The sequence below is a fragment of the Podarcis liolepis genome (genome assembly GCF_965112155.1).
Source record: "Podarcis liolepis genome assembly, chromosome: 4".
Classification (NCBI taxonomy): Eukaryota; Metazoa; Chordata; class Lepidosauria; order Squamata; family Lacertidae; genus Podarcis; species Podarcis liolepis.
In genome coordinates, this window is record NC_139558.1 from 68344445 (window position 1) to 68357536 (window position 13092).

A 13092-nucleotide genomic window follows, 5' to 3' on the forward strand; every position below is an offset into this window, starting at 1 on the left:
ACCAGTCCTTAATAAATGAGAACCTTTCACAATAAAAGCTTTCTTTAGCATCTCAAAGATGTAAAAAACATTTCAGAGTTGTTCACGGGTTACACCAAACACAGGCACAGGCTGTCTCTACAAGTGAACATATGGACTTGCTGATTTGTACCTCTCAACAAATTTGTGTACACATGTATACAAACTGTACACTCATTTAAAGTAACGTATGAACCCCCTTTCAGATTAAACCTATCAGGGCAACCTCAAAACTAATCTCTTCAGTTATTTTTGGAGCTCCATTTGCTCTAAAAAGTAGAGTCAGAGGAGTGTCAGATGGTGCAAAGTTTAGAAAAGTAGAAATTTACAGCCAGTTGTTCATATGTGTTATATTATGCACTTTCTGTGAAGGCCTCCTGACTCATAAATACTATATAATAAAAGTGGGTGATATTTGCATTCAAGATGCTATTCAACCACAATTTTCAGGCAAGCACCACCATTTTGTTCCACGTTATTTTATGTAAATAAATTCAGCATAAGAGAACAGTGGGAAACTCAGAAATGACAGTCAAGCTTTTCTTTAGAGAATTCAGTGGAGGGGTGGGTGGGAGGGAGGGAACTTCCAATGTGATCTCATCTCTGATAACTTTCCACAAATGGTCTGCATTTATACTGAGAGACTGACAGAAATAAAATGCCTACCCACAAGGGAAATGATACTGTTTCTAACCATCGAAGTTAAAAGGGAAAATGGGAAGCTGAAACATACGTAGTACAAGTTCTAAATAAAATCTTTATTTAGGCCTCAGAATGGGAGCTGAAAAGTACATTGCTGAAAACCACAGAAAAATGATACGCAATCTGCAACAAGTTATTTTGCAAATGGCAGAATGATTGATTATATATGTAATTAAATAAGATGGTCTTTCAGTGCTACCCCCCTCCCCGCAAATGTGAAATGGCAGCGTACTTGCTATGTTCTTAACTGCACTTCTTAGGTCGGTGGTGGCTTTAATTATTTTAAACAGCAGAGCTGCAAATGTCTGAAAGAGTGCTGCCATAAACTGGGACGGGCGGGGGGCAGGCAGGGGGCAAATATTCAAAATATGAAAAGAGGGCAATGATTACTAGAGGAAGAGTGGCTTACATTGGAACAAAGCTGATATTTTATACTACGTTACTTTGAGTTATTATCAATTTAAAAACCAAACTAGGTACAAATATCACAATCTGGTTGAATTTATAGAGTTGCCATTTTCAAAAAGCAGGCTTACAGAAGGAGGGGTTGAGTTGTGTTTTGCAGACTCCATTGGCATGCGTGCAGTCCCTTAGACCAGAAATTTCAGTGGGTTGCATTGCACTTGATGCAGCTCATGAAAAAAAGCATGGGGAGAATCTTTCATTGAGGACCAGTTTGGCTACAGTGGACCACAATGAAACAAAACATTGGAGCATATCCTTGGAATGGGCGCACAGCAATATCAGTAGCGGCTGCATAACTGTTTCATTCATACTTGCAGTGTTTTATGTTTGGGGTGCGAGAGAATTACTGTTGCCATTGCCAAACCTTTAGGTATTCCAATTTATGGTCTCATAGTACTGCCTCCTATGCACAAGTTCTTCTCATCTGGAAATCTGTTGTCCTTTCCTGATTGCTTGCCATTTTAATTTTTAAAATAATAATAATAATATTTTTAAAAAATAAAAAAATGGGGAAGGGACTTGCTTTAAGACCATGCCTAATTCCTAAAGTGATTTTTCATGGATGCCCATTTACATATTCAACCAAGGAAGGATAATATCTCACGACCAGGAGAGCTTACATACTTCAACATTGAACCAACTTCCCATACGGATGACATCTATTTACCACCTACCAGCAATTTAAATTCTTTGCTTCTTGCACTATTCTGAAGTGCTCAGAGATGTGACCACATCCTGTGGTTTCATAATGGCTAACAAAATATATAAAAACTATGCTAAAATAAACTGAAAGTGTAAGCACTGCAAAACACCAAGATGTATTCTTTTTTAAAAAAATATCCACAAAATGGCAATCCTGTCTAACCTACAAACCATATCCACTCTTGCCACCTTCACTCAAAGCACAAAGGCCTTGTCATGTGAGCTTAGATGCCTTTTTCAAAAGAAGGAACGGCCACCACTGTGATCGTTAAATAGCACTTAGCCGTGTTCCAAGAATATGGGTTTCTGCCCAGAGGGGCATACAATATAATTACTCAACACAGAGGAGAAAACAGAAGACTAGGCATGAAAGAAGCAGTGAACAGGGTAGAAACATGCTACTGTTTCTGCTGTACTAACATAAGCCCAAGACCCTCCTTTTGAGTTTTCCAGACACCCATGTGTCTGCTGTCAGAAATTAAATACTGGACTGAATTTATCTTGGTTCTGATCCAGCAAGGGAATTATTATGTTCTTAGTGGTTCCAGAAATACAAACGTCACCACACGCATAAAGGGTGGTGCTTGGGTGGCTGTGGGTGTGAGAAAGACAGAAAGAGAGAGGGAGGGATGTTTCCTCATTTGGATACCATCAATAAAAAGGGGGAGCTGTGGAAATGTTTTCAGTCTGTAACTTAAACATGACCACATCCTTCAGCTTCTCCTCCAATGCTCTTGCCTTCCGTACCTCTTCTCATCCTCAGTCCTCTTGAAAGCTTTTAGCATTTATGAAACGGTTCCTTACATGTGGCCTTCAGCCTGGAGCACAGAACTCAAAATGAGATCATATCAATGCTTGGGTTATGTCATTTTGGTTAGCACAATATGTTACTGCCTCATAGGCGTGTTTGTTTTCCAAAACTGCAAACCTCCGCATCCTCTTTAGCCAGCCAGCTATTCCCCATTTTATACTTGCGGGATTGGTATTTCTTTCTTATGTGTAACACTTCACTTTTATATAAACATGTCCCCCCATTTTTACTCCATACAAGCTCTTGGCAACAAAAGGAAATATGATTGCCAAGCGGGATCAAAGAGATTTTAGATACTGTAATTCGTTTCAGCCACAACTTGGTTAAGCTCAAGTGCTTGGATTTAAGACAATTTAATGGGAAAGCAGATAGACACATCTATACACTCCAATTATTTATTTATTTTAATGCTAAAAAAACACACACACCCCAAAGACATCTCAGTATTTAGTATGCATAAGGAATATTCTGGCTACATATCTCAGGGTCTATTAGTGATACACAGAGTGTGAAATAACACAACCAGGTGCAAAAAAAAGATGAAGATAGAGGGGAAACCTTCTTAACATTTAAAGACTAAGGCAATGATCCTTACCCTACTTACCTGAGAGTAAAGGATCACAGTCTTAAGGTCAGATATGTGGCATATTGCATTTCATTTTCACTACGCTTGACTACAATACATTAGTTAGTTTGTGCTTGTGTGCAGCTGTGTACACACACTAGGGGTATGAAACAGCTTCAGACAAATCAGAAGCCAAAGGAGGGTGTTTCAGAGGAATTCTGGGCTTCTCATAATGAGATATACATCACATTATTTTTACAAAAGCATCTCAAAAGATGTATAAACTGTTTTCTTTTCGGATCGTATAAATCTTCTGCAGGAATCTTTCAACCAATGTGGAGCTCAGACCCACAGCCCTGAGATTAAGAGTCTCATGCTCTACCAACTGAGCTATCACAAAATACAAGACAGGCCATGCAACTACAAGAATAGATACATTCCCACTTATACTGAGAGATGTGCATGACCAATAGCATTGTTACAACCCTGGAGTTAAGCAGCAAATGGGACATCATCAGAGGATATCAGCTGAGGAGGTGGACTGAGTTTCTAGCTCTGAACCTGATACTAGCCATCATGGGACCCCTGACCTGAACGTGGCAGGGAGGACCATCACAGATGCCTTTCCTCTGCACCCAAGGAGCTGAGTGTCCTCCCATACTACCTTGCCAGTTCAGTAGCACAGGTAGTGTACCAGGTGAGAGACAGGGAAGCACAGGAGAAGCACCTGTTCTCAAGCCAAAAAGATGGCCTTCAACAGACACCAGATCTCCAAAAGGGGATGCGTCATATGGAAAATGGACTGGAGGCAGAAGTTCAGAAGGCTCATTTGGTGCTTTCTGTGGTGCAGTGACGATTGACTTGGCTTGTCCGCTCATCCGCAGGATCAGAGCAAAACTCAGAATCCCACTAGACAGTTCATATGCACATGGATATACAGACTTGCAGAACCGCACTCACATCTGTGTTTCAGTTGGCATACTCACAGTATCTAGTGCCGGCAATTCAAAGCTATCAATTACTGGCCTCATTTTGTAAAGCATCCTCAGGGTTAAAGCCACCAGTCATTTGTACATATCATTCAGATGCATCATTAAAAAGGGTCTTATGGTCCCTTTCCCAACCTGCTTCTGTTATTGAATAGAAGCTATGGGAAGTTCAGGCCTGGCCTAAGGGTGATGATCCTTGTGAAAACAAAATTTAAATGTCATATACCCAAACTAAAACTCTATATGCTCTACTATGGACACAGAGCTCTTGTGGAACTGATGTGCATCTGGCTTCCCATTCACTTCAATAGAGGAGGTTAGCTAGTTTCCCTTGAAATGCATATGGAGCCCTGGTGCATCCTGGAAACAAGGCAACTTTTCACATAGGTTAAGAATAGTTTCCACTCTAGTGGGTTTTTTTCCTATCCTGTATGTGTGTGCTCAGATCTGTATTATTGATTGAAGAGACTTGATTCTCCCACCATTCCACATCTGTACTGCTGCAATTTATGTGAATTGCGGTTAATAATCAGTTGCGTTATGCTTAATCAGCATATCAATAATATGCTCAGCAAAGACTAAGTGGCTCTCATTTCCCAGACCCTTTCACAAATTGTGATTGATTGACAGCATGAAAATTGCACAAATGCAGGTGTTGGTGCAGAATATTATCTCTGTGGACTTTGCAATCAAGTACAAGTAAATGTAGCTATTGCACTCTTTAATAGTTCTGTTGCTCTGCTTTCTGGAGGAGCCTGATCTCCCAGCAGACTTGAATGAGCTTGACCAGATGATCATTGCGTTACAAACGCTAATGTTATGAATGTGTGGGATGGTTAGGAGAGGGTGGGAGGGGGGGAGAGAATGAGACTATGGCATTCTTTGAAGGTGATGATAAATCCAGGGTTAAAAAACGCTGACATCAGACAGCTATCAAGTAGAGCACAAATGAAGGTAAATCACAAAATGAATATTCAGGATTTCTGTATAGCTGCAAATCAGATCAGATAATCATAAGGAAAACATCGAAAGAACACTGCAAACAAAACCTGTCTTCCCCACTCTGGAATTAACCCCTTGTATACATATAAAATGAAATCAACACATCAAATTTTCATGGGGTGCCTACTAAGGGGGAGGAGAAAAAGCAGCCCTTTTATATTTACTAAAGTAACCAACCTCAGCAATATTGGCACTTATGGGTTGTGATGGGAATATATTGCTGTGTCTTGGAACTTGGCTGGCTTCATACCAACACCCTCATTTGCGAGATGCAGCTTTGAGTGTAGCTCTATTAACTTTAGCTTGTAAATCACCTTAGCACCATTAGCAATGTTTCAATATGATGTGACATCTTTATTATAATGCTTTCCCTCTGAAGTTTAAGTTCATATTTTAAGCTGGGTTTCAGACAGATGTAGATCCCCTCAGAGTTTTAATTAATATAGTAGATGTAAAGCCACTGTGAAAATATTGCCTTTCCCGCCTCCCTCTTTTTTGGTTCTCTGCTCTGCTGAATAATTATGTAAGAATGCAAGTGTGGAAGAACAAGCACTAGTCTATGATTGTGCCTGAAAATGTCAGATTGCTCACTCAGACCCAGACTACACCCCCACAGATCAGCTTTGCTTCAAGAAAACATGGGTGTTTTGCTATTAAATTCAATAAGAGCAGACTATTTGTTCCCTCTTTCCCTCCCTCGATGCAACAAACTCAGTATAAACACACAGTTCATTATCCCATAACAGAATCAGTATGGTCCAGACATTTATTCTTAGCTCCGTTCCCCAAAGAAATTAGAATCTGTCAATAGGAACAGCATGCACAGATCAAACTTACCCAAACCATCCCAGGCTTCCAGAATTTAACCAAACTGCTGCGTGAGACAACAGGAGTCTTTTTAATGGGTTAATGTGACACGTCTGTTTCTTACAACACTCACGATACTCTGCTTCGAGCCTGTGCCAGCTGCTTTGCCTCTTGCCGCTTTAGGCGTTTTGAGGCAAGAGAAGCCCAGCAGAGCAGAGCAGGAGAGTGGAACAAGAGAGGAGTCAAAACAGCAAAGCTTAGACTCCTGCAAAATAACACCAATACTCAGTCGGAGGCTACCCAAGAAAAGAGATGAGCTGGAAAAATGTAGGAGGTGAGTTTCATGAGACAATTCTGACAAGGACCATAAACTGATCTCTTGCCCCGTTCACTTTTGAAATTAATAAAGAATAGGGGTAGGGGATGACAATTGTGGCCTCTGTCTCACAGGCACCTGTTCCCTGTCCAAACTGACCCTTCCTCTCATATCACATATCTACACTCAAACATGTAACCATTCTGTACTGTCATGACTTCCCCAAAATAATCTTGTACCGGGTACCCTGTATTCTCCTTTCCCCATATAAAACAAGTGTTCTTTGGGAAGAATAAGTGACTGCTGAACCCAACCTGTAATGCAGATATGCCAGCTGACTGCCACAATTATCTCTTGCCATAGCCTGTAGTGCTATGTGAGGTGGAATTGTTTTGTAGGGAAACTGGACACCAGGAGATGTAGGTCACTGGTTGGGGATGCTCATGTAACCACTAGCCCTCACTGCAATTGGCTGCATGATTGGCAAGGCATGTAGTGGGCATGCCTGGGGCATGTGCTGTGCTTGGCATGCTGAATGGCTGCCATGGCGAGCATTACTGTGGGCACCATGCACACTCCATCCCACTGCTTTGCATTCCCGTGCTGTAAGTTGCGTGCCACATGACGTGTGTTTGTACACACCTGATAAAGGCACCTAGGATCTTTCCCATGCATGTCAATAGGTGGCCACTGTTCCTAGGGAGTTGCCAGCTGAGCTGGCTCTCTGAGTTTCAGTGGCTTCTTTCCACTCTGAACCAATGTTGACTCAGGTGGCATTTCCCCTTCCCGGAGCCTAACAACTAAGCTATAGAACTGGCATGCTTTATGCAGGCTTCATTTAAACTAGCATAATTTATGCCAGCTTCCAGTGTTTAGGATTGCTCCCTAAATTGCAATGATCAGGGGTGAAAAGTGTTTTCGGACTATTGTTGTTCCTCAGAAAACCTGCACAGGATCACTTGCTTGAATGGATCCTCATGCCAAGGAACACCTAGATAATTTACTTGACATACTAGAAAAGCACATGCAGGGAAATTTAGCTCTGTGGTACTTTAAAAGAAGTGATCTCCCCCAAGTGCACTCTGAAGTGGCACAGTCTTGTGGGGAATTGCATTACAAACCCTGCTGAATGTTTCAATCAGCTTTCAGTTCCCCGAAGAGAGATGCTTGCTGCCAATTACCACATAGGAACACTGTAAAGCTTAATCACACCAGAGACAACTAACCTTCTGGAAATAGCATGTTCTACAATCTAGTTAGCGTTAAGAACTTCCCTCTTTGCAGCAGACCATCAAGCGGCCAGACAAATGTCTCTAGGATGCTTATAAACAACTGCCCGTCCCCACATCATCTGTCCCCGACATCGGATACGCTACTTTTCAACAGGGACGTTCCACTGACAGATGCCTTGTCCCTGAATCTGTATATCCTCTTCTAAGCTCATCTCTAAGCCAGTGGCCTTCACCATAACTTGTGGTCACAAGCTCATTCCTTACATTCATCGTGAGTTGCAAAGAGGGGAACTGCCTTTGGTATGTTCCGAATCTATTACCTATTAATTTTCACTGGAGCTGAACTGCTGCATTTGTGCAGCTATTGCACAAAGTAAAAAAGCAGCAGCAGCAAAAATAGACAAATGTCACATGTAGCCTGTGCTATGATTCGAATCAGTACCGGATGGCCCACCTAGAAAAGGGGGGACATAATAAAAGTCCTGCTAAATCAGAATATGAAGTCAGCATCCTGTTTCACGGGGTGCCACCCAGATCGCTTTGAGAAGCCCATAAGCAGGATACCCCTGTGCTCCACAGCAACTGGTTTTCAGATCCATGTCATCTCTGAACATGGAGGCAATATATAGCCTTCATGGCTAGCACTCATTGACAGGCTTATCCTCCACAAAGAGCTTTCCAGTGCCTCAAGCAGAGGTCTTTCTAGTCACTTGCTCCCTGGTCCTTTTAACTGGAGATACCAGAAATTGAACCTGGAACCTTTGGTGGTCAAGTTTATTTCCCGGCTCTCCTATCTTCTCAGTTTTTTGGCTGTTGCCCCCTGCAACACAACTGACAGACCATTAGTGGGGTAGGAGAACTGAAAATAATGCCAATATATTTCACCATCGCAAACAAATGTGCCCCTTTTGTTTCAGATAGCACATGGGTAGAGGAGTCTAAAACATGGGTAGGCAAAGTAAGGCCCAGGAGCTGGATCCGGCCCAATCGCCTTCTTAATCCAGCCCGCGGACGGTCCAGGAATCAGCATGTTTTAACATGAGTAGAATGTGCCCTTTTATTTAAAATGCACCTCTGGGTTATTTGTGGGGCCTGCCTGGTGTTTTACATGAGTAGAATGTGTGCTTTTATTTAAAATGCATCTCTGTGTTATTTGTGGGGCATAGGAATTCATTTATTTCCCCCCCAAAAAATATAGTCCGCCCCCCCCACAAGGTCTGAGGGACAGTGGACCGGCCCCCTGCTGAAAAAGTTTGCTGACCCCTGGTCTAAAAAGTCCATGGCACAATTTTTCACAGCCCTCTAGTGGCTATGGTGGCTCATTTACCAGAAGGAATGTATTTAGTGTTAACTATGGAAGTGTAGGCTCAATTCTGACCAAACTAAGCCTCCTGGTGTATGTTTTGCTCTAGGAGGCTTAGTTTGGTCAGGATTTGGTCAGAGAGATTTCGTCACTTCCAGTGTTCACATTCCTTCTGTTAAATGAGCCACCATAGCCACTTGAGAGCCGTGAAAATTTTTGTCCCGGACTTTTTAGATTCGCCTACCCATGAAACCAAAGGGGAACATTGGTTGCCAGATGTGATTCCAACCCCCCAGCTCTCCTACCCTACTACATGGGATTATGGTTAGCAGCAACAATTCACAAGGCAATTTCTGGGCATAGATCTGTGGCTATTTCTTACAGATAAGGGCACCATAGTACAGCTTCCAGACTACAGCAATTTGATTGGCGTTTAAAGCTATTCTTGCTGCTTCGAAGTGTGCAGTTGGAGAAAGGGGACTCAGGCAAGACACAGAGGAAGTTGTAGGCCCCCATGTTGCCCTGCCATCAATTTTATCAGCAATTCTAAGTGAGTGGGAAGGCGTTCTGCATGCATGCCAACGTACAGCTCAAAGCCATGCATTCCCTGTAGCTGGCCCAAGCCTATGGAATCCCATCCCAGCTAAGATTAGACACACACCCTCTTTGCTGAACTTCAGGCACTTGACTAAGGTGCTCTTGTTCCAGCAAACACTTTAAGGCAGCATTCAGTTTTATGGTTCATCGCTTTATCATTTCATTTTCTGCATGGCCTGTTTCTACGTACACCACTTAGAAATGCTAACGATTCAGCAGCATACAAATGTATCAGATTAAATAAATGAATGCACACAGGAATCAGGCTTCTACCTAATCAGCCCATAGTCCTATATAGCTCAGCACTGCTTACACTGACTGGCAGTCACTCTACGGGTTGTACGACAGGGTTGTCTCCCAGCCCCACCTGGAGACATCAGGCATTGAATCAGAGACCCCCTGTATGCATAGCTCTACCACTGAGCTAAATCCCATACAGCCTTTCTATGGACAGAGACAAGGAAGGCCACTTGCCCATTCAGTGACCCTCATCAGGTGGAAGAACGGTATGTTCATAGAGCAACAGTACAAATAGCATCAAAGAATGAAAGAATTGTAAAGTTGGACAAGACCCTAAAAATCTTCTAGTACAACCCCCTGCAATGCAGGAATATGCAGCTGTCCCATACTGGGATTGAATATGCAGCTACGGCATGCTCTAACCGTGTTCTAACCAACTGAGCTATCCAGGCGTATAGAATAGCTTCCCACATACTTTGAACATGTGAACATCAGAGGAAGACCATGGTCTATGATGGGTCCTGTGATCTCCACTTTTCCAACTCATGGATCATAGCCTGCCTCCAATGTCCCCCGCCCCATGAAAACCCTATAAACTTCCACACAGTAATTTCAGTATCAAATGTGGAAGTATACAGTGGTTGGTTGGTTTTTAAAGACATATCCTGTAGACAATTGCAAAACAAAAGCTACAATAACCATTTATGTAAAGTGTTGATAGTGCAGAAAGGTGCATTGTGCATATTTTAAATGCACAGTCTCTCTCTCTCTCTGTGTGTGTGTATATACACATGTATATATACCTAAATGTTCAGGCTTTAAGACAGGCTGAGGAATCTCAAGCCCAGATGCCAAATTTGTCTATCCAGATCTTGCAATCTGGCTTTCCAGGCTCTCCCTAGACTAGGGGTTGTGAACCTGGTCCCTACCGCCCACTAGTGGGCATTTCAGGATTCTAGGTGGGCAGTGGGGGGTTCTACGGCATAAGCTGAATCCTCCTTCCATCGAGCACTGGTGGGCGGTAAGGAAATGTTACCATCAAGAAAGATGCATTAGTGGGCGGTAGGTATAAAAAGGTTGACTACCCCTGCCCTAGACTATAACCAGACCCCAAGTCAGACTCTTCATAGTCTCTGCTCATCATGGGCTTTTGCCTGACTGGATTGTGTCCTTGAACTGTGAGGTCTCTTACTTGCCTGGATTGAAAGATGTGTGAGTAAAAACCTCTGAGTTTTGTCTGGCTGGAATGTGGCCTTGTGTACAAAGGTAACAGTCACATCCATCGAACCACCCATTTTTGCCCGTGGTGTGCAACCCCCAGAAGTTCCCCCATGAGGAAATGTAACCCTGGACCTGAACAGGCTCCCCACCTCTGTCTTAAGATGTGGATTGCATTTTGAAACAGAAGCAAAAATAGCACAAACTACAATTTGTGAGTCTTCTCTCTGGTCTGGTATTCTCTGATGACAAATGAAATGGTTAAGCAGCTCCATTGCACTCATCAACTCACCCCATGTGATGGATACGAGATCCAGCCCAGCTCTCCTTGAATTGCTTTCGAATCCAGCAGATTAACTGTAAAAAGGTGACAAAATGAGGAAGAATGAGTTTGTTTACCTCTGCTCGGTTTTTAAAAAAATCAGAATTAATCATTCAAACCTCTGAAAGGTTGTCGTAAAATACACATTAAAATGGCCAATAAAATCAAATGTTACAAGTTAGCCTCCCCCCCCCCCAAAATAAAACCAGTAGAATTTATAAAATAAAAGCATATATTAACATTCATGTCAAATTTTAGCTGGTACCAGAATCAGAACGGTGAAGGTGCCTGCCTGCCATCAGTTGGAAAGGAGTTCCAAAGTCTAGGTGCTGCGACATTGAAGGATCAATTCCTTGAAAGCGCAGAACGAACAATATGATAAGGTTACCAGATATCCCTGTTTCCTGGGGACAGTCCCCCGATTTACAAATCAGTGCCCCTACAAAATCCAAGTTGAAAAGTGTCCCCAGATTCATTGAAAAAAATCTAGTAACCTTACAATATGAGGCAGTTGTAAAAGTGTCTGTTCTACAGAGTGAGGTTATTGAGTGGACATATGCAGGCTTTTTTTCAGTCAGAACTCTCCTGAACTCAGTTCTGGCACCTCTCAGGTGGGCGCCATGGCCATTATAAGAGAACAAGGGAGGCGTTCATGGTGAGTTCCAGCACCTCTTTTTCTAGAAAAATAGCACTGGATGGCATAAGGCAATTCTTCAAGCAAACTGGTCCTTCTGCAACAGGGCTGGAGAATCTGTAATGCTCCAGATGTCGCTGGACTATAACTTCCATCATTCCAATCATTTGTCTATGCAGCAAACGCTTATGGGAGCTGGAAGCAAAGCATATCTTGAAGCGAAATACGTTCCTCCACTCCTGGTCCCCAAGTAGCTCCCTCTCACAAAGGAACTGGTTTGTTTGGGTTGAAACTTTCAGAGATACAGAAAAAGCAGAGCTTTCAAAGCAAAAGTTAATGCCATAAACAAAACAAAGCAATGAAACCATCTCCACATTAATGACAGCAGGAGTCTAAAATAAAACAGTTATTAACACCTCTAGATTTCTTTTTTCTCTCTCCATGTAAAATGTCTGAAACTTGACTCAGCGAGCACAAAATTAAAAAATACAGAAGTGAAAGGTGCAACAATATTCAGATTGTAGTTTAAAAGGAAGCTTACATTTTGCAAATGTAAAGTGATTTGTATAGTAATTAGATCTGATTCTGGGCTTTGCCTTTTCTAGCCAATTCATTACACTTTCCTTGAACTGCCAGGCGATATATGAATTGTTTTAAAACTAAAACTTCAAGCATCATTTTTAAACATGACTTTTCTCTTCCCAGATAACCTCGAGCTTTTTAAACAGGCTTCTAATCTACCGGCAGCAAAGACCAGATCTGGCCTTTTGATGCATGTTTGAAATGTAAATTGCAAATTCAATTAAGTACATTTTGAAACTCTGAAATTGATGTTGAAAACAGATCCAGTAAAATCTACCTTTTGACAGTGCCCCCCGCAATGTGTCTGCTCTTTCTCACAATAAACATACTGATCTGATTGCTGCTGAATGATCACATGATTCCATAAAGTGCCTGTTCATTTTTCAACAGAAAGTACCGTTAACTGCATCAATATTACAGTAGCAGGGGGCAGATTATTATGATAGTTTCCAGATTGGCACAAATAAAAAAGAATTCTTAATATATAAATAAGAATACTGCATCTTGTAACTCAAGGCTTTAAGATTCTCATCTAATATTCAAGACTTGGTGCCAAGATTTGGGGGTTTCCTGGATATATATATTTT

The 13092-nt window shown here is 42.0% G+C and overlaps 1 protein-coding gene across 6 annotated transcripts in view; it reads right to left on the reverse strand.

Annotated features, from left to right (window-relative positions):
* The window catches only part of EPHA3 (EPH receptor A3), a 205284-nt gene that overhangs the window by 170148 nt on the left and 22044 nt on the right, over positions 1 to 13092 (reverse strand). For 4 of the 6 annotated variants that reach the window (XM_083498574.1, XM_083498576.1, XM_083498573.1 and 1 more), the window contains exon 2: positions 11260 to 11324. In XM_083498574.1, coding sequence (XP_083354700.1) covers positions 11260 to 11324 — 65 coding nt within the window. Of the gene's footprint in view, positions 1 to 6091; positions 6198 to 11259; positions 11325 to 13092 lie in introns of those variants that run through there. The other 2 variants (XM_083498577.1, XM_083498578.1) reach the window with 2 other exon arrangements.